At 39.2% G+C, this 22,846-nt stretch overlaps 1 protein-coding gene across 2 annotated transcripts in view; it reads left to right on the top strand.

The window, feature by feature from the left end:
• The window catches only part of LOC105019312 (glutamate receptor ionotropic, kainate 3), a 143,457-nt gene extending 127,058 nt beyond the window's left edge, over positions 1-16,399 (top strand). The window contains exons 13-17 of one of the 2 annotated variants that reach the window (XM_020041430.3): positions 1,322-1,539; positions 6,056-6,281; positions 6,797-7,042; positions 9,261-9,649; positions 14,227-16,399. In XM_020041430.3, coding sequence (XP_019896989.1) covers positions 1,322-1,539; positions 6,056-6,281; positions 6,797-7,042; positions 9,261-9,649; positions 14,227-14,607 — 1,460 coding nt within the window. In that variant the 3' untranslated portion in view covers positions 14,608-16,399. Of the gene's footprint in view, positions 1-1,321; positions 1,540-6,055; positions 6,282-6,796; positions 7,051-9,260; positions 9,650-14,226 lie in introns of both variants that reach the window. The other variant, XM_010885385.5, reaches the window with a different exon arrangement.
• Positions 16,400-22,846: the final 6,447 nt, after the last annotated feature.

Raw genomic sequence — 22,846 nt, 5'->3', positions numbered from 1 at the left:
GGGGAGTATTTTTATTAGGGGTGTGTAATTTTATTTGTGGTTGTGTTTTGGGCTTCCGGGTTGCCGTACCTTAGAGATGTGACTGCTCACCCTGTGAAGCACTTTGAGCACCTGAAAAAGTGTTATAAAAGTTCAAATTGTTATTATTATTTTAGTTTTTAATTCTAATAAAACAATCTATATTTTTTTTCGGATCATTTTAAAGGAGTTGGATCGTTTTAAAATTACTTCTCTGGAAAATTTGTTCTTAAGGAACAATATGTTCCTTCATTATACAAATACCTTGGAATTAGGTTGGATGATGAACTTGTCTTTAACAACCCACATGAATGAGTTGGTTACATTTTTTAAAATCAGAATTAATTTATTTTATTTAAACAGGAATGCATGCCATCTCAAGACAGACATGAAATTGTTCAGGCCACGTTTATGTCAGTGTTGGACTATAGTGATATACTATACATGCATGCTTCAGCATCCATTTTAAAAAGTCTGGACTCAGTCTTTCATGCAGCATTACATTTTATTACCAGTGCATGTTTTTGTACACACCATTGTCTTTAATAGACTATTGTTGGTTGAGATCCCTTGTCATTCAGACAGGCCAGACGTTGGTTAATTTTTGTTTATAAGGCCATCCTGCAGAAATGTCCTAGTTATCTTTCCTTAAAAAAAAAAAGATTTGGCAAAATAGCACCTTTCAAGCACACTCACAGGACTGGCTGGTACTGGAGGTACCTCTGGCTCATTTCGAGATGGGTCAAATCTTGTTTACCTTCCCTCCAGTCTTCTGCAGGAAGACCTTAAGTTGAAGGCCACTGTGCCTATTACACTGTTCAAACAATTGACAAATGACCACTTTACAGTCAATTGTGTTTGCTGTTCTTAATGTGTTTTCCAATCTGTTTTAAATCTTTATTTTGTATATGTTATTGTTTATTTTTGTAATTGAGGGCACCACTGCGAATGTGATCTTTGTTGGTTTTCCATGTATAAAAAAATGAATAAAGTAAAAAGAACTGTGTATGGTCTGATGGGCCATGGCTCTATGCATTTCCCCCTGCTGTCTGTTGATGCTGTGGTGGATTTGGTATGATCTTTTTGTGCGCTGTTTGTGCATGGGACTGTTATCAAGTATGTCATAGAATATCTACAGTGTATTACATAGTATATCACAGTATATGTGCTGTGTATTACATAGTAAATCATAGAATATAGTGTAGCACATAGTATTCCATGGAATAAATACACTGCTGTATAGAAAACAATTTGTGTATTTGTGTATTCACAAACTGTTATTCTCCTCCACCTTGTCTACCAGGCTCCGAGCTAATGCCCAAAGCCCTCTCCACCAGGATAATCGGAGGTATCTGGTGGTTCTTCACCCTCATCATAATCTCCTCATATACTGCTAACCTGGCTGCCTTCCTCACCGTGGAGCGCATGGAGTCTCCCGTGGACTCTGCCGACGACATTGCCAAGCAGACCAAGATCGAGTATGGCGTGGTCAAAGACGGAGCCACCATGTCTTTCTTTAAGGTATGTATCTCAAAAAGTTGGACATTTCTGTCTTTGCTTTAGTTACGAGTTGTGTTGTGTTTTATGGTTATTTCATTGCTCACATTAAATTAATCATCTGCCAAGAACAGTATCTGAAAAGAACAAAGTGATAACAATTAAAAGCCTTAATTTGATTTCCCCAGTCATTTCAAGCAGTTTGAATGAAGCTCCATTGATTATAGCAAGCTGAGTGCACACAGTTATATTTTAATAAAATGTGTTTATAAAGGACTGAGACATGAGGTTGAATCATTACTTTTTGGACGACTTCAGAACTTCATTTCTCTATACAGTATGCCTCTCAAGGAAAGGGAAAAAATATATAAATTAACTCCACAAAAGACTTTTCCCCACATCTTTTTTATTTCCAGTTAGATGTTAATTCCCAGTGCAAAAATCTAATTCTCCAGCTTCTCTACTTCTCCACGCTGTTTGATGTAATCCTCCATAATGATTTTTTTATTACAAAGTTTCAGCTTTTGCCCTGCAGGGTTTTCAGCTTTATTTTATTATTTTGTGTTTCGTCTTAGATGCTGTGGCGCTGAATAACATGTAAGGGGATTGTGGTTTATGTGTGTAAGAGATGTAAAACATTGCACACATTTCCATGGGAAAAGTCCATATGTTTACGGAACACAAATAGCAAAGAAAAGTCACTCAAAAAGTTATGATTCAACATCATGTATGAGTTCTTCATGTTTTATTAAAATATAACTGTAGCATAGCACCTTGCCATCTATTGATGGGATCCCACCGCAACTGAACAGGATCTGTTCTGGTCAGTCCCTGGATGGGAGGCCAGATGTTAGAGAAAGGGGTGCTGGAGGGCCAGTATAAGAAAGTATTTGGTCTAAAAATCACACCCCAATGCCCCAGGACAATGAAAGGGGGATTTCAGGGAAGTGTGCCGCCTTTCAGATGGAACATATGGAACCTGACTCTGTGTTCATATTTCCAGTATGGCTCTCATATCGCCATGTGTAGCTAATCACCCCCAGCTTTTAATTGGCTCATTCATCCTTTCTTATCCTTCTTTACAAATAATATTCAATTGTTTTTGATAAGGTTTAATAGAGATTAAAGGCATGCAATCACCAATTTAAGACACTCTAGTTATGAGCATCAGCTAAATTACTAAAATGTAAAACTTAAAATCCTGCCCCGGTTTTTGCTGGACCGCATAAGCGTGACTGACTGACTGTCTGAGTAACCCTTGTTAAATTGCGTAGTGATTAGAGAATTGCACCTGTGAACTATAGGTCCCGAGTTCATATCTCCTCGTAGTTGACACCAAGTACGTGTTATGAATTTTTCCGTGTAGATGAAAACTTCGCTGGCAGTTTAGGATTATATTACGACGGTTTCTGGTGGATTTTCAAACTACGCATGCGTTTTGGGTCAGGATAGACAAACAGATTTGCTGCCTACAACATACAGTAGTAACGTTAGCCTTAACTGAAACTGTATATGGTTATATTGTGACTGTTTCTGGCATGGAAAAGTTAATCTTCAGTCTCGCTAGCAATTACTCAATTCTTATGATTATTCCTAGGAAGTTAGTAGATAATAGTAATCCTATTACTGGCTAATAAGCTGTTAAAACGACCAGTGGCAAAAGCAATACAGTTCATAGATGCTATGGTGGAGGTGAACGTAAAAAGAAACGTTAGTCAGTTTAACACAATCCTCAAAGGAGTCTAGCGTCTGCTGAAACATGTAGTGCCGTGGCGTAGTGGTTAAAGACAGTGCCTCTCATGTGGAAGACATAAGTTTTAATCTTTTGAGAGCAATGTCATTTATTTATTATTTCTGGTGGATTCCACGATTCTCTCGTCTTTTCACTTGATGGAAAGTTAGTCACCTTTATTGATGGTGATTGTATAAATGTCATTCACGAATGAAAGAAAAATGTATGTTGTTATGCCATGAAAGAAAAAAATACGTTCTCATGCCATGAAATTAAATAGCGTTGGCAGACTCGCTAGCAATTGCAAAATTCTTATGACTATTCCAGTAAGTTAGTAGATACCGGTAAAGCTTATTAATGGCTAATACGCTGTTAAAACAGCAGAGGTTAACTTGGTAAGAAACGTTAGTCAGTTTAACTGTATCAATGTCATTCACAAGTGGCTGATTAATTGTTAAAACAACCAGTGGCAAAAGAGGATTTGTTCAAGATAAACACAAGAGGCTATACTGACAGCAACCAAATGTATATTTCTTTGGTGTAGTGGTTAATGACACTGCCTTTCAAGTGGGTAATCTTGGTTCGAATCTCAAGAGGGCAGCTCTTTTTATTGCGGGCCTTTTTTTAATTTTTACATTTTTTGGTTGGATAGGTCCTAAATTATGTATGTCATAAGTTGTAGCACTATTAAAGAATGTCTTTCTGGTTTCTCTTGGCTTGATTCATAATGAGGATAGAGCTAAATTAAATGATTATGAAAAGCCTATGCACCATCGTAGCAATTGTTTAGAGATCAGACCTGGAAATGTGATGAAAAAGGGCTCACGTTACTAGGTGTCTCCAAGTAGTACACACCTCCCCAAAGTGGGCGACAATAATTTCAATGCACTTTTATGACTCAAAGAAGTATTTACTTAAAAGGGGACTTGGTTGTTTTATTGTTCACATAAAAGTGCATTGAAATTATATACATCAAACACATGACAGGGTGCAAACCAAGTAACATCACCAAAGACATTGTTTGCACACTTTTCATATATACATATTCATAGTCTTACAGTATTTTACAGTTAAATTACAGTGTATTTCCACAAGGCATTTCTGGGAAACAGATTGTGATGTCGCTGTGTGCATAGTAAGGGGTATTGAGTGCTTTCAGGTAGGTGTTCCAAGAGGACCTTTCACAACTGACATACATTGTTCTATCCAGAACCATCCAGGGTCCAACACCTATTGTACAGAAACAAATACCAATCAAACTGTAGTTTCATGACAGACTTTGTCAATGGCTTTGTCAATGTGAAGCTTGTATTGTATTACATCCACACTGTATTTAAATACAGTGCTCCGGATTCATAGGATTTCCCTCATTCAGTACCCAAAACAGCAAATACTGCTGTCTTAACAGAAGAGGGATTGGGGCACTTTTTTTCATGCACTAAAATATCTTACTGAAAAGCCACTGCATTTCCCTATTTCCCTCCTTATTTCCTTGATGTTGGTCTCCTCGTGATGTATCTCCTCCTGCTCTCTGCAGTTCTCTGACCCAGCCAGAATATCCAGCAATAGTCTTCACCCACCTTAATATTCCCAGTGACCACCTCTGGGGGAGAAAGAGTGCATTAGTAATAATGCTATGGCATTAGGGAGGATCAACATGAGTTCAATGATCTGTGGAGTAACAAGTATGTGTGATTATAAGTTACAATTACCAGTCTAACCATTGGAAGGACTGGCTATGAGTGGTGGCATACCTTTTTCCTGGAGAGATAATGCCTGACGTAAACTTTTGTCCCAGTCCCATGGCGTAAGCAATAACATGTCTGTATATATTTCTAAGGCTAGGAAGACATGTACTGTAAGTTCTCAGTGCTGTAAAACATGTAATTTACTCCTTTAGTGTGTTTACTTTTATGATTGCTAGATATGATTGCAGCGTTGTTAGTCAGAAGCGACACAGGTGTCGATAATTGCCTCATCAGTTGCTGAGTTCAAGTGCCCTCGGTTCTTTGTCGCTATCACAGAGAAGGCTAACGAACTAGACTGAAGCAGATGATGGAGCTGATAAATGGCGAACGGTTGGGGAGTTGCTGTGAATTTGTCAAATCACACTGTGCATGGAAGTGCACTGCTGGAGAAAGTAGAGCTTTGCCCTTTAAGCTCTGGCACACTTATAGTAACACTACACAATCCTGACAACATTAGGTGTTTTATGTTTCAAATGTCTATGGGGGTGAAATAGTATTATCTCAAATTAGCCGTGGAATACAATTTGAACCATTTGTAAAATATGTAGCGTGAAATATCAAAGACAAATGTGAATGCAGAGGCACTAAATGAATGCAGTTTTCTTTGTTTCTCTTTTTCCTATCTTCTCATGCCTTACTCAATTATAATGTCCAGTGGCCCAAGTCACTCTTGATATTTAAAACGTAGCAATAGATGTATGAAAGTATACAGTTTTGATCATTTAAATGTCCTTGCAGAGTTTATTTTGTAAGGTTCCAATGCCTGATTATTTCTAATATTCTTAGTAGTACACTTTTTGAAATGGAGAAGTGTGGGAGAAAGAGAATAATAGAATGACAGGTGCTCAAGGTTGCCAGAGTTTTTTCAACACCAATACCATATGTGCTGGAAAGATGAAAGGGCTATATCTGCAGGCGGATCTATACTGTAGAAAACTTCCTTTCCAACTTCAAGTCTGAAGTGCTTGACATACCTTCTCGATTTCAGTGCCCCATTGACTAGGTTTACTGCACAATATTCAATTCAACACAAATGTACTTTCAATTGCTTCCTTTACAGAAATCCAAGGTTTCCACTTTTGAAAAGATGTGGGCCTTTATGAGTAGTAAACAGAGTACCTCGTTGGTCAAGTCGATTGAGGACGGTATCCAGAGGGTTCTGAAGTCTGACTACGCTTTGCTCATGGAGTCCACAACAATTGATTACATCACTCGGCGGAACTGTAACCTCACCCAGGTTGGAGGCATCATTGACAGCAAAGGCTATGGAATTGGGACTCCCATGGGTAAGACCAAACAAAAAAATGCACCATTATAAATACAGCAGGGTGTTGGTGTTCTCTCTCAAACACACTACCACCTAGAGGGAGCATTATCTTCTACTGATACACTGGTAGACGGGGGCATTATCTTCTACTGATACATCGGTAGACGGGGCATTATCTTCTACTGATACATTGATAGATGGGAGCTTTATCTTCTACTGATACATCGGTAGACGGGGCATTATCTTCCACTGATACATTGATAGATGGGAGCTTTATCTTCTACTGATACATCGGTAGACGGGGCATTATCTTCTACTGATGCATTGGTAGAAGGGAGCATTATCTTCTACTTATACATTGGTAAAAGGGAGCTTTATCTTCTACTTATACTTTGGTAGAAGGTGGTCCTTCGAGCAGGACAGGAACAAATAATTTAGCTGTTTGTTACACAAATGAAATTCCCCTGTGGACTTGTGGTTTATCTTAAATGTTTCAATCAGACTAAAGCAGAACATCTGTTGCTTGCCCTACAGGCTCTCCATACCGGGACAAAGTGACCATTGCCATCCTGAGCATCCTGGAGGATGGCCGTCTGCACATGCTCAAGGAGAAGTGGTGGAATGGAAACAGTTGTCTGGACGAAGAGCGCCGTGAAAGTGCTGGCCCCATGGGCATTCAGAACCTGGGAGGGATCTTTATAGTATTGGCATCAGGCCTTGTTCTCTCTGTCTTTGTGGCTATTGCCGAATTCATATACAAGCTAAGGAAGACAGCAAAACGTGAGCAGGTAGCTATTATCCCTTAAGTTTGCAGTTATGTAAAAAGAAAAGGAAAGAATAATTACAAAAACAAAGTTTTTCTTTAATGTATTTCATTCAGTATGTGTAGTGAGGAGAAGAAGTATTTGATACACTGCCGATTCTGCAGGTTTTCCTACTTACAAAACATGTAGATGTCTGTAATGTTTATCATAGGTACACTTCAACTGTGAGAGATGGAATCAAAAAAAAATAATCCAGAAAATCACATTGTATGATTTGTAAATAATTAATTAGCATTTTATTGCATGACATAAGTATTTGATCACCAACCAACCAGTAAGAATTCCGGCTCTCACAGACCTGTTAGTTTTCTTTAAGAAGCCCTCCTGTTCTCCACTCATTATCTGTATTAACTGCACCTGTTTGAACTTGTTACCTGTATAAAAAACACCTGTCCACACAATCAAACAGACTCCAACCTCTCCACAATGGCCAAGACCAGAGAGCTGTGTAAGGACATCAGGGATAAAATTGTAAACCTGCACAAGGCTGGGATGGGCTACTGGAAAATAGGCAAGCAGCTTGGTGAGAAGGCAACAACTGTTGGTGCAATTATTAGAAAATGGAAGAAGTTCAAGATGACGGACCAATCTCCCTCGATCCGTGGCTCCATGCAAGATCTCACCTCGTGGGGCATCAATGATCATGAGGGAGGTGAGGGATCAGCCCAGAACTACACGGCAGGACCTGGTCAATGACCTGAAGAGCTGGGACCACAGTCTCAAAGAAAACCATTAGAATATCCAGGCCTGTCTGAAGTTTGCCCATGATAATCTGGATGATCCAGAGGAGGAATGGGAGAAGGTCATGTGATCTGATGAGACAAAAATGTAGCTTTTTGGTCTAAACTCCACTCGCCGTGTTTGGAGGAAGAAGAAGGATGAGTACAACCCCAAGAACACCATTCCAACTGTGAAGCATGGAGGTGGAAACATCATTCTTTGGGGATGCTTTCTGCAAAGGGGACAGGACAACTGCACTGTATTGAGGGGAGGATGGATGGGGCCATGTATCGCGAGATCTTGGCCAACAACCTCCTTCCCTCAGTAAGAGCATTGAAGATGGGTCGTGGCTGGGTCTTCCAGCATGACAACGACCCAAAACGCACAGCCAGGGCAACTAAGGAGTGGCTCCATAAGAAGCATCTCAAGGTCCTAGAGTGGCCTAGCCAGTCTCCAGACCTGAACCCAATAAAAAATCTTTGGAGGGAGCTGAAAGTCCGTATTGCCCAGCGACAGCCCCAAAACCTAAAGGCTCTGGAGAAGGTCTGTATGGAGGAGTGGGCCAAAATCCCTGCTGCAGTGTGTGCAAACCTGGTCAAGAACTACAGGAAACTTATGATCTCTGTAATTGCAAACAAAGGTTTCTGTATCAAATATTATTTTCTTCTTTTCTGATTTATCAAATACTTATGTCATGCAATAAAATGCAAATTAATTACTTAAAAATCATACAATGTGATTTTCTGGATTTTTGTTTTAGATTCCATCACTCACAGTTGAAGAGTACCTATGATAAAAAATTACAGACTTCTACATGTTTTGTAAGTGGGAAAACCTGCAAAACCGGCAATGTATCAAATACTTGTTCTCCCCACTGTATATCTTTTTTGAACACACAATAATTATAGAAAGTCGCTAGAGGACACAACCAAACCCATACTCAGGCCAGTTTAGTTCAGACACTATATTAAAGAGATTTGCATGCCCTTAGATCGTTGTGCTGATTGGTCCAAAAAGAACTGAACATGTATTTTGTTTGAACAGCCATAATTGCAAATTGGAGCATGCAAAATTAATCTGGTATTAGTCATTGCACATGTCAGAATATCATGAAACTCAACAGTTGTAAATCACAGATTCGAATTATGCAACTAAGTGGGATGCTTCAAGCATGCTTGTATAGGTAATGGGGGTAAAACCAGGGATCTGTGTTCAATCTATCTGACAGAGCTGGAACATTGCACATTGCGTGGGCTAAATCTGGTGGGGGCTACAGACGGACATTGCTTTTAGCCACGGAAGAACAACATGAATTCAGAATTTGTGGATTTGTTTTGCACTCCTGCTCTTGTTGACACTCTTTGCTGTCGGAACCATTTAAAGCTAAGGCATTTACCCCCCCGTCCTTCTCCCATTCTCCCCCTTCACCCCTCCTCCTCGCCCTTTTCGCCCAGAGGTCTTTCTGCAGTGCCGTGGTGGACGAGATCAGACTGTCATTCACCTGCGAGAGACGTGTGAAACACAAAGCCCACCACCAGGCCCCGGTCATGGTGAAGACCGATGCGGTGATCAACATGCACACCTTCAACGACCGGCGACTCCCGGGCAAGGACAACATGAGCTGCAACACTGGGATGACCCCCGTGTTCCCGTGACGGTGTGCGCCTCCCAGGGAAAGAGCCTCCTGAGCCATGTCACGGGGGCTATGGTGCCCGAAACCCGGGACAATGGAATCGAAGGGATCACCAGATTCACCATAAACCACAGCGACATAGGGACACTGAAGAAACATGGGACACTAACTAGACCTGGTACTATCAAAATGGCGGCATCAGCGACCCAGGTATGACAACGTTCAACTACGTATTCCAAAAGAGACTGAAAAAGTGAGGGTGGAGGGTGGAAAATGATTCCCTGGGAAAGGAGACGCCTCCAAATAATCTGTATTCAAGTCCGATGTTTACGTATGTAACACAAAAATCAAGGAATAACAAGATATCCAAGAAATGCTCAATTGACAACAAAGATTCAACCTTTATTGGAAATATGGCATCAAAAGAAAGAAGGAATTGTTGAGCATGGCAATAAAAGAACAACTGACAGAGGGGGGTATGGGGTTTTCGTGGGCGATTAGATATTTCACACATAGCACATCAAGATCATTCAATGTCAAAGTTCTGACCAATTATTTTTTATCTTGTTAAGTCACCAGGTCCTTTGCCAGCAGAAAATGATGTTACCTCAAGTCTTGTCCAGACTTAACATCGGGTTCTTGATTTGTTATCTTTGAATGAGTCTATTTAGTGGGAGAAATTTTTAAACACATGGCTTGGACCATCAAACTTTAATTCCACTAGGAGGAACATGTCCTTATTACTTACAGATGACAACGCTGGAGTCCATGCACAGCTGTGAGTCCAATTAAAAGAGGGAGTATTGTTTATTCTGTGAATTAGGTTTGCAGATTATCTTGATTTGACAAAAGAACAGCACTGAATTTAGGTCTGAAAGGGAAGAGCTTGTTTTAATGTTATTAAATTACAATTCCAAACATTGTGAATAAATGCAATGCAGGGTCCTATATGTTTGGGCTTCACTGCATACTTTGCAGACATATGTTTTGTTAACATTAAGACATTTCAGTACATGACGCAAACTAAAAACATTGAAATTGCAAAAGATCTGCATATTAAATGTAACTAAACATTGAAAGATTGTCACTGAACCAATATTTATTAATTGGACTATATTAAGGACAACTTATTTGCCCCCATTGCACTGCCAATATGCCAATACGCACTGCGTTTAATCCAGGGTGTGTCGCAGACGTTCTTGCCTGAGAAGATCCAGTGGGCATTGTTCAACTGGCCTTGCATTGCCCAGCGCTAGCAAAATGTAGACCAACTGGGGGGTCCTGGTTTCACCGTGCTCTAGCGACTCCTTGTGGCAGATGGGAGCCTCCATGCTGAATAAGGAATAAGTCTATACAGCACTTCTTCTGACGCACTGGTTTTGGCTTAGAGCGTGGCTTTGCAGGGCATATATAAGAGGATACATAATCATTTCTGAGTCTGTTGACAGTTGCTGCAGTGAACAAAATGACTTTAGATATGGCAACATTTTAGGAGAAGGAGGAACTATTTTAAAAACAAATGCATATAAATATAAAAAGAAATGCTTGGTATTTGTATTCTTTACAAACACAGGGTAGTTTATTTTTTTCATCAAATATAATCAATTACATGTTTTGGGCATCTTAATAGTCAAAAAATCTTATGTACAATACTTTAGAAAACATGGACATGGAGCGACTTGCCTCTATTTATACCAATATACAAGTAGCCAACATGAAGTGTTATTTAGCTACCAATGTTAAATTTATGAGTATCTTACACTTCTGGATCTACAAGCTTATATTGCCCTCGTCTAGAAAGTCGCATCTCTAAATTAACTACCTCATTCCTTTATTTGACATTTACAATTTGAACAATGGTACTTTCTAATTGTAATTTCTGATCTAAATTCAGGCCATACAAATGTAATTGACTGTATAACAGATATATAATTTAAATGATAATGAAAAAAAATAGTACTATAAAATGAAACACATTAATGCTTAAATAGTGAATTGTGATTGTACAACATTTTAGCTTTTTGCGATTTTGGTGAACTGCAGGGAAGGAAGGCAAAACTGGGTCTATGGCATTAAAAGCATTTCAATCAGAGTAACCACAGAACGGCTTCAGCTCCATTTTTACATTTTATTGGTTTTATTTTATCCAGTTCAGATTTTCCCAGTTTTCTTTTACAGGTTTTATCTATCTGATATTTAAATCACTGTGATTAAATGCTAACTACTTTATTGTAAAGCAAATCAGTGAATCTGTCAAAAATGTACATTTAAAATAATCAATAAATGTTTTTATTTGTACTTTGAAAAATGTGAAGAGGGGCATCTGTTATACAGTAAATGAAATATGTATGGCCTTATTTACTTCTAAATGTATTAAGCGGTTTGTTAAATCATACCGTTCACATTTATAGTGTTATGGATATGGTTATAGTCAGTTGGTTTGTAAGCTAATTGTCTGAACTAGCTTGGATATCTGGTTAGTTTGCTGCCCGTTGTCCACAAATAGGTTTTGAGCTGGATCAACTGTTGAAGTCACTCTTTATAACCCTATCTGTAGCATTTTTGACAATGTGACTATGTTACACTCATGCAAAGTGTGCATATATTATGATTGTTCAAAGTGTTAATGTTGCAAAAAAGGTGTGAGAACACAAAAGTTGTAAGAAATCCGACTGAACCTGAAAAACCTCTGCACATATCCCTTAAATAAAAATGTTTGGAATAATTTGACTACATCTACATTGGCTTTGAGGTGTTTCTAATGGCAATGTAACATTTTCTGAGACCAATTAGCCTTGTATTTCTCTGCATTGAATTGCTCTTGCCCCTTTGGGCAATGAATTACCATGTAACCATGCTGACTGCTAAACAGCAATATTCAAATCTAATAATATATGTGATATGAAAGAAATGCAGAGAGCACAGTTGAGATGTAAAGACTGCCTTGGTGTTGCTAGCTGTTTTGGTTTAGTTCTGTAATTGCAGGTGATGGTGACTTGGTTTAGAAGTGTTTTGGGCCAAGGTCAATGGACAAGGGACCTTTAGAGTGAGAAACAAATGCTTTCATCACTTTCAATGGTACTAGATACTGGTCTTCTTCTGTGTTTTGCTACGGTATAAATGAATGTCCTTGGCACTAAAAACTCATTTAGCTTATTCATATTGCAGGCCCAATCTAAAAGCTTTGTGGCAGTGTTACCGCTTCTCGCTTGTTGTATGTGAGCAATATGTAAAATCTGCCAAGGCACAGGTCGGAAATGAGGTAGGACTACTCACTGTATGCCAGCGCAGAGTGACTGACAAGACCCTTACATTTTTGCATTTGATTTTCATACTGTGCACTGGAGTTATAGATCATTAAATGAACCAATGTCATTTATGTCAATGCTCGGATATTGAGATCAAGAAACAGAAAGAGGATCTGAAGTTTGGTTTCCTGTGTTATGTCAACTGTTATGCCTATGAACTGTATAGTTGCAATGAGTACTGAGCTGTAATATGCTAGGAGTCTGTCCGTGTGAGCTGTCGGAATAGGGAGCTGAAGAGACAGCATACCTCTGTGAGGTTTACAGTATTGATAAATATGAGAAACTGTCTTGCGTTCCTGTTTTTTTAGCATTAACAGCAGCCTGTTCATATCTAATGCTAACTTGTCCTTATCTTGTCCACATTCAGATTGTGTCCACACTGGATTGGTGTAGACGGTTAAGAGACGTGATCTGATTGGGACTTGTTCCATCTCACACTGACTTTGATAATAGCTACTTTATTGAGTAAAATGTAATTTTGCTGGGTTGTTTGATTCTCCCATCCAGCTACCTTCAGGTAAATTAATTAAATTAAAATGCACAATTTTTTTTCAGGATATCTAGCTAGTGTAGACCCATATGGATGGTGAAATCTTCTAACTCATAATTTTCCTGCCTACTAAAATCCCTCACCTATTGCAACATTGACTTATGGGATCATTGTGTCTTCAAATAAATATTATTCATAATGAATGGCCTTAAAATGATCTTCCTACAGGGATAGACAAGGACATCTTGTCACACTGTGGACACCATGAAATCATAGAAACATTTGAAAACAATGTGTAGACACATTTCTGAAAATGTGAGCACAGTCAGAATGTGGAAAAGAACAGGAAAAATGAGGCATGTTAGCGGCAAATATGAACTAGGCTTCATTTAAAGATGAAAGGAAACTTAAATCTGTGTGACTTATAGACTGATAGAAACTCTTTGTATAAATGTTAATCAACTTCCTTCTGCAAAGTAGAGTCTATGTAGATAAGATGAAAAGGAGAAAATGTATTTTGCTATATTTTTACAGGTAACAACCTGATTTTTTGTACGAAAAGGCATTAACGCCAAGTGAAGAAAAAAAAACATTATAGACAGTGATGTGATGGTGGTACTTTTACAATATAAATGTTTTCTTATTAAGACTTGCAAAATGCTTTGAGAGTCTTAAAGTTAAGAGTAAAAGTCTATATTAATTTAAATGTTATGACACACTTGCAAATATTTAGAGAATTGAAGTTGCATTAGTAAGATTTATTTATTTTTTATTCTAAATTAAACACTGAATTAAATATTTCAAGAATAAAGTCAACAATTTGAGGTAACACGCGGTTATATTTCAAGATTAAAGTAGGGGATTTGGTTATGTCTCCCTGGCTCCCTGTTGTTGGTCCCACTACAGTGGAAAGCTGTGACCTTAGGCCCTTGTAGGCGGAACCCTTCATACTAATTCTAAGGTATAGTTTCACTAAGTTCTTTCTGCAGTGCCGTGGTGGACGAGATCAGACTGTCATTCACCTGCGAGAGACGTGTGAAACACAAAGCCCACCACCAGGCCCCGGTCATGGTGAAGACCGATGCGGTGATCAACATGCACACCTTCAACGACCGGCGACTCCCGGGCAAGGACAACATGAGCTGCAACACTGGGATGACCCCCGTGTTCCCGTGACGGTGTGCGCCTCCCAGGGAAAGAGCCTCCTGAGCCATGTCACGGGGGCTATGGTGCCCGAAACCCGGGACAATGGAATCGAAGGGATCACCAGATTCACCATAAACCACAGCGACATAGGGACACTGAAGAAACATGGGACACTAACTAGACCTGGTACTATCAAAATGGCGGCATCAGCGACCCAGGTATGACAACGTTCAACTACGTATTCCAAAAGAGACTGAAAAAGTGAGGGTGGAGGGTGGAAAATGATTCCCTGGGAAAGGAGACGCCTCCAAATAATCTGTATTCAAGTCCGATGTTTACGTATGTAACACAAAAATCAAGGAATAACAAGATATCCAAGAAATGCTCAATTGACAACAAAGATTCAACCTTTATTGGAAATATGGCATCAAAAGAAAGAAGGAATTGTTGAGCATGGCAATAAAAGAACAACTGACAGAGGGGGGTATGGGGTTTTCGTGGGCGATTAGATATTTCACACATAGCACATCAAGATCATTCAATGTCAAAGTTCTGACCAATTATTTTTTATCTTGTTAAGTCACCAGGTCCTTTGCCAGCAGAAAATTATTTTACCTCAAGTCTTGTCCAGACATAACATTGGGTTCTTGATTTGTTATCTTTGAATGAGTGGGAAACGTTTTTAAACACATGGCTTGGACCATCAGACTTTATATTTCAAGATTAGTTTCCCTGGCTCCCTGTTGTGGTTCCCACTACAGTGGAAAGCTGTGACCTTTGGCCTTTGTAGGCGGACACCATACTAATTCTAATGTAAGTTCTCTCAGCAGTGATGCACACAAATAACAAAATCCCCCCTCTTTAAACTTTACATATTTGGGTTGTCCATATTTGTGAGGGAACTTTCAAGTTTTGAAAGTACAATCTGAACAAATAGTACAAACAAGTACCACCACCTATCACTGTCTTTCCTGTTTTCTCTTTAGTTGGCCCCAATACCTTTTTGTACTTTTGTTCTCAGCCAGTTTTATTTTAAATATAACTTTAATAACCTGTACTCCACTCCCACTTCCCCATCCTTTATATTCATGTATTGGATAGGAATGGATTATATTATATTACAATGAATTATGATCACCAATAGCAGGAAAATATATGTAAACAGATTTTTATTTCATGCACCTAATATATTGATATGAGGTGTATGTGATGTTGTATTAATGAATTCCCCAAAACTGTAGAGGAAACTTCCTTAGAATAGATTTCGTATGATCTAGATGACTGTTTTCTTCTCCTGAAAGTCCATATTGTATTTGGGCAATGACTGGTTGCTACAGTGCAAGTTAGGCTGGCTTAGAATTCCCCATGTCCTGCATAATTAAGCAGGTCACTAATACATTTTTGTCATTCCATAAACTCTCCCAAATCAATGTGTTAAAAATGGAATGTCAGTGATCCATTAATAATACAACTTTCAGTTATCCAATTCAATGAGTCCCTGTAATAAAGCATACTGTCTTTTTTATAACAACATGTGAATAGTTATTTTACAAAATTGTATGAAATCTAAGAGGAAAAGTATGAAAAAAGGAAATTACACATACTGTACAATAAACAGTGTGTGATATGAGATACACTTTATCAAGCTATCGAACAGCCACTGCGCTATAGGTCTTCATTTATGTTTTGCTTTCTATCGAGTTGAGCTTATTTGTCTTCTTTATTTGACAGAAAACCGCTCAGACAAAAGTGATTAATATGATGGTGCCAACCAGGGTTTTCTTTGTGGACATGCAGAATTTCTATAAATATCGTTTTTGTAATGTTTTTTGTAACAATTTCTTTTTCCTAGTAACTGTATGTGTTAAGAGAAGACCATTGTTAGAATAAATGACATTCAAGTAAAACATGGGGCAATACAAAATGTAGGGAACCTATTGGATTTTTTTCTTTTTAACACACTGTGAATAATTACAATTGTACAGTTTGCTGTATGGGTTATATGATTTTAAAGTTTTAAATAAAAAATGTTAACTATATTGTTCGTTCTTGATTCCTATTCGTTGTAGTCACTGGTATTTGATGGAAAATAACTTCATAAAAATACACCTATCTAAACTTTGCCCTATGGGTAGACTAGAATGTATACTGTAGCAGAAAACTCTCCGCCGAGCGGGCTAAAGATTTATTTTTCCAATTTCTAGAAAGATCCATTTGCTCAGTGCAAAATATCCCATTCTGACACCCAACCACTTACTGTATGTTCAAGTGCACAGTCACATGAAAGTGTACAAAGGAGAAGCATGTCCATTTTTAAACCTGCTATTTCCAAGGTGGTGTGGAATGGTACAGGACAGGAGGAGGAAGTGTTATCCACCTAAGTGTTACACCCATCAACTCTGACTCACATTCGCATCAAGCAGAATCAACAGACAGAGTAGTGCATTTCCAAGTGGTAAGTGACTGGGCTGTCTAATGCGTGGGGTACCTTCTGCATGCAAAAAAAATTGATAAAGGCCTTGTGAACGCAGTCCATCTGCAGCGACCGAATCTTGCTCTTGAGAGGTACTTACCGATACACACTGAGCAATCATTCATCTATTTCATGGTTATTTCTCAATGCCACACATCCATACATGAGAGCCCCTAAGCCTAATTAGAAATGGCTTCCTCGGCTCGTCTATTATCATGAAGTGTAATTTCAATTGTCTAGCAAAAAGATAATATTAAAACATGGAATACAGAAGATTTTGCATATAGGCCTTAATGGAGATTGGGAACCATGCAAGGTTTTAATGGTCATAGACATAGGAAAACTAGTCAAGGGCTCATGCTGACAACATTGTCATTACATCGTTAGCATCTTAATTATCGGCTTCATCCTCATTGTCATTATCATCACTATTCCCATTATCACAATCATCCTAATAACTGCCATCATCAGTATTATCAGAATTATCAACATCCTTATTACATTTTCATTGTCACCATAATCATCGTTATCAGCATTAGCATAATTTTACCATCATCTTCGTCATCCTCATTCTCACCATTGACATTTTTATCAGCATTAGCACAATTTTACCATCAAATTCATGATCACATCATAATTATCACTATCAACTATCATTATATCACTATCATTATCAGCACCATCACCTTCAGCATCATTCTCAACATTGTCATCCTCATTATCGCCATCAACATAATCATTGTTATTGTTTGGCTGCATTAACAGGTTAGCTACAATTTCTAGCAAGATTAAACTAGAATTTAATATAATCCCAATAAACAATAATTACTGACAGAATACTATTTAAGAAAGGAAGCACATAATGGACAGGCCATTGAATCACAGCCCATCTCAAAACAATGAACCGTTAGTCAACAGGCGTTTAATGTAAGATTTGGGTCTATTCGCGCGTGCGAGCATTTGCACTCACATCTCATCACAAAGGGAGCAAGCAGACAGCATTGCGACAGAGAGATTAACCTTCCTGGTGTAGAGATGCCAGACGCTGGTGTTAAAGAAAGCGGGGAGAACCCCAGGCCTCTGTGCTCAGTAGCAGCAGGTGCATAATGAGCGATGGATGGGCAGGGGCCCGCTACTAATGGGAAGATGTATTATCTTTCACTATCAATTAATCCCTGCGGACAGGCAGGAGCCAGGAGGAGAGCATCAGGAGTATGTAAAAGAGGGATGGTGGGGGGAGGTGGGGGGGACAGTTGTAAGACGCCGTGCAAGAGGGAGACGACTGAGAGGTAAAACAGAGATCATATACACGAGGGTGAGAGGATGTGGAGGAACTGACCATTTAAAGAGAGCAACATAAGGGCATCAAGTCATTCATATGTTAAGGAAAGAGGAATGAAGCGGACCAGGCCAGGCAGATGGGAATCTATGTGAGAGGTGGAGGGAGGAGCAAAAAGTATAGAGTTAGCATTGCTTAGAAGTATGAATGAGAAAGAGAAGGAGAAGGATTTTGTGAAAATGACTAGATTAAGATAGTGATGCCTAAAAGGAAGAGAGGATATACAGGCCAGCTGAAACACAGGGGAAAAATACTCTGGAAGGAGAAGGCAGGTATGCCCATGTAACGGGATAATGGTCACAAAAAAGTGGAGAATTATGCAAAGGGGAGTGGGGAAAGAATAATGACGGCTTTAAAGTGAGTCATAAAACTGAAGATTTGATGACTATTTAGGTAGCAACAAAGGAAGACAATGCATTTATTAGAAGGGAGTGGGAGATGGCATAGGTGAGAATGGTCTCAGGAAGGTTAAAGGCTGTGTTACACAGAAAAGGTGATACAAAGAACAAGAGAGCATGAGGAGAGCATGAAAAGAGGATGAAACAAAGAAATGGGAAGGAAATATATATACATATATTTTCATTTGGTGCTGTTACATTTATTCAGATAAAGATCTCTCAGAATGTAGGAATATTACATTTCTGTGGTTTTGGGTAAAATCAGTTTTGATGCTGAGTAATGTCTTTTTTATTAATTCAATGACACGTCACCCCACTTAAAGGGATATGTCAAGCAAAGACTCCAATGTATTTTCAAGTGGCAGCTTTTATGCAATCTTTCATGTGATTAAAAGTCTCTCTTTACTGCTCCCCTAAAGTGAGCTCGCTCTGCTTTCTGATCTATAATCTATTAACCCAAAGTGTTTTTTACAACCATTCAATCGTTCTTTAACTTCCGTTATGAATGTTGTCGTAAATTACAGCAAATATTAATCCCCAACATAATGTGAAATATACGACACTGTTTTATGTCACACATATTTCTCTTTATGTTCTCTTATCATAAACTTTGAGAGCCATATTTAGTTTTATTGAGGTAAAGTATAGGATCATATCAAACCCTGTGTCTACACAGTGGCTCCACGCATACAGAAGCCAACACCTACGTTACAGCTTTTCTATTAAGACGATCGTTGCTATTGAGACTCCATTACTCACAGAGTGGCTAGAGTTGCGGTCCAACTGTAACGGCAGATGTCCAGCATTCCTCACAATGACCTTGGCTGGACCGTTCCCCGGGTGTTCCACATTCTGCCAGGTTCTCCGGGGCAAGCTGCCGGAGCCCAGCATCCATGCATCATCGACCCGTTTCGAGGGTGAGTGGAGCTGCCACCGTCCTGGCTGCGCCCATGTCCCTAGGCCCGAAGTGTGAGAGACCCATCTAAACTGGAGCAGCACCAGAGGATTGCTTTGATACGGGCCAGTGTGCGCTGAACCTTGGCATGGACTATGACGGCACAGGAGGACAAGCTCCCTACAGGAACACCAGGATGTAGCCTTGAAGGGCACAGCAAAGCATTTGCAGCCCATAACATCTGAAGGATGTACATAACTAGTGACATACATGTTTAACATACAGTTCAAGGAGGAGTTAATTATCATAAAAAGCTCAACTTATGTAAGGATGTAAGGTCCTGAAAGTATACAGGACATAGTCCTATACTGGAAAAGACATACAGCAAGGACAAATATCATGAAAGGGCAAAGCATGATGGGTTTCACCCACAGGTTAACATCGAGTTCTGAAAAACATCAGGAGATTGTAAAAAGCCAGCATAGTTGTCTTTGAAGTTTCTAGACTGGTGCACCCTAGTTATATTCTGTATAGGTTTGATCCCACACCAAGTACATTTAATCCTGCAGTGTAAAAGAAGGTGGTTAAAGCTGGCCAGCTTAATAACATCAGTAACAGTGAATAATTGATAAGTGGGTAATTACAGTACACCATAGTGTTCAAACAGGGGTCTCCCATGGAGGGAATACTCATGCATATTCTCCCCTTATGAGTTTGGCACCACATGCATCGCTGGTATAGGCCAACTGGGATAGACCATATGGGTTAGTATTGGAAGAGGAAGGAGCCATTGTCTATTCTGGAGTCCTTGTCTTTCATTGCGCAGACAGCTGAACACAGGAAAATATCAGAGCATGGTCCTGAGTTAATCATGTTGAGTAGTAAAGTCCTTGGACTTGAGTGACGATGCCAATGGCAGAGAAGAAGGGGGAATGAGATGAATAGTGTGAAGCTGAACACAGTCTGAGGCTGGGACTTGAGAATTGTATTGACAAATACAGTCAATTACAACCACATTCGCATTGATGCATGAAATGCAAATAAAAACAGAATGCAATGGTGTGCAAATCCTTTATCCCTATATTTAATTGAAAAAGATGACATATCAAATGTTGGAACTAAGAAATATTTTTGGTTTTGGAAAAATACATTTTGAATTTGATGCCAGCAACACGTTTAAAAAGTTTGTGTATTAGACCTAATCCAGGTCAGAAGCATGACCAGATGGACAAGGACAGGGAGAACCTGGGGGGGAAATGGTCAGCAGAGTGGCAACTGAAATCATCAGGTATCGTGTTGATCTGCAACACAACCAGGAGGACTTTGGACAGGGACAACAATGAGTCTTTTGAGCCGGGTATATAGAGGTGTAGGCCAAGACCTCATGTCCTCCTAAATTTAAACGCAGCAGGAGACAAGGAATATTTAGAGAGCAAATTCCTTAGATATACAAGGATTTACATTGGAGAAGGAGAACTGACCCCTACTCCCCCGGAACAATAATATAGCAGTGTAAATCCTGAGACCGGGGGTCCAGTGACACTGTGGCCCTATCCGGGGGAGGCCCCAGACGGGGCCCAACAGGCAGGAAGTCAATCCACCCACACTGCCAAGCATCAACCAAAGGGACATAAACCAACCTGAAATGAGGGCCGAGTTCTGCCAGCAGAGTTCACTCCAATTGTACGATGGGCGCAACTGAGAGACAAAAACAAACCATTGACTCTGCCCTGAATAACATTGGAGAAAGGGCATCCCAGTGGCGATGAGAGCCCATCTGGCAAGACAGCATGGGTGGACAGCAGCATAGGAATTTCACAACGGCCACTACGGCCATGGCCGTTCTTGCCCTTCGCTCTGGCCATGATGTGCCGTAAGATTTTTATTTTTAATTTTTTAAAAATTTAAGATTTAAGTTTGTTTTTCCAATTTAATTGTTCACATTATAGGTCACATTAAAAGTGGAAAAAAGTTCTGACATTATTTATCTTTGTCTCATTCTTTTACATCACAAGAACCTGGCATTTTAACAGAGGTGTGTAGACTTTTTATATCCACTGTAGCTAGTTATCAGTAGATAGTGGACTTATTTAGTGCGTACCTGAATCAAACCTCTCTGTTTTGGAAGATGCGTTCATGAGCAACTGGGAGGTGGGAATGTTCTGACCTCAGAATGGGAGAAAACACCTGAACATTTTTTGAAAGCTCAGAGAAGTAACATTAGGTTTGACATCACTCGACATGGCAGCATTTGTGGTAAAAGATTAGCACATAAATTAGGTCGTACTCATTAGCGCGGGTGATTGAGATGTTAAATTACATTACTTAACAGTCAATACTGTTGCCTGTATGTTGTCATCATGTGTACGCTCTCAACTAAAATGTCTGACAATGAAACAGATTCCAGAATCTATAAAAACTTTTGAGGGAGGAGTAGATATAATTCCAGAGATATGAATGATAATTAAACTTTTTATGTGGAAAAAACATCAGTTGTAATAAGTTATTATTCAAAGTATGATAATAAAAAAGTGAATAATGTATGTTTTCTTTTTTCACTCAGTGGCCTTTGTGCCCTAATAATGTTTTCACCCCGGCCAATGGCCTTGCCCCTAAAATGATGAAATTCCAAGCCTGGTGGACAGTATCAACCTTCACACCTTCCATCAGGTTTGTTCTTAACATTACACAACGTTTCCAGTCTTTTGTTGCCCCAGTCCCAGCTTTTTAGAAACGTGTTACTGGCATCAAATTCAAAAGTGGCATATATTTTTCAAGAAACAATAAACATTTTCAGTTTCAACCTTTGTTATCTTTGAACTATTTTCTATTGAAGATAGGGTTTAAATGATTTGCACATCATTGCATTTTTTTTTTTTTTTACATTTTACACATTTTACTAACTTTTTTGGAAACGGGATTGTACATAGCTTTTTTTGTGTGTTCCTAACACAGAGCTACAGTTGAGACTATGGTCATTGTCAAAACCTAGAAGATAGCATGATTTCACTACTCTAATACCATGTCAATAACAAGCATAACAATGTTTTTTCAACGTTTTTCTAGCCTTGGGTAATTAAATATGTACTGTCAGAACAACTCAATGTAAAATGTTACTGAATAGTGAGTAAATACTTTGTGAATTCCTAATACTCCTACTACACCACTAATATACGATGGTGTCCAAACCTCTGAAATTATACTTGTCTCTGATTGGTTTAGATTTGGTCCTAGGCCAACTTTCAACAACTTTTCATGGGTGCCTGGTGTCAGTCGATGCTGAATGAGTGAGGATGCTGGTTACAGTAAAGGAAAATGAGGGGGCTTATAGCTAGCTGTCAGTAATAGCTGGAGGGGC

This window comes from Esox lucius, chromosome 20 (genome assembly GCF_011004845.1).
Source record: "Esox lucius isolate fEsoLuc1 chromosome 20, fEsoLuc1.pri, whole genome shotgun sequence".
Taxonomy (NCBI): domain Eukaryota; kingdom Metazoa; phylum Chordata; class Actinopteri; order Esociformes; family Esocidae; genus Esox; species Esox lucius.
The sequence above is the reverse complement of the archived record's forward strand: the minus strand, read 5'-3'. Positions and strand labels throughout refer to the sequence as shown.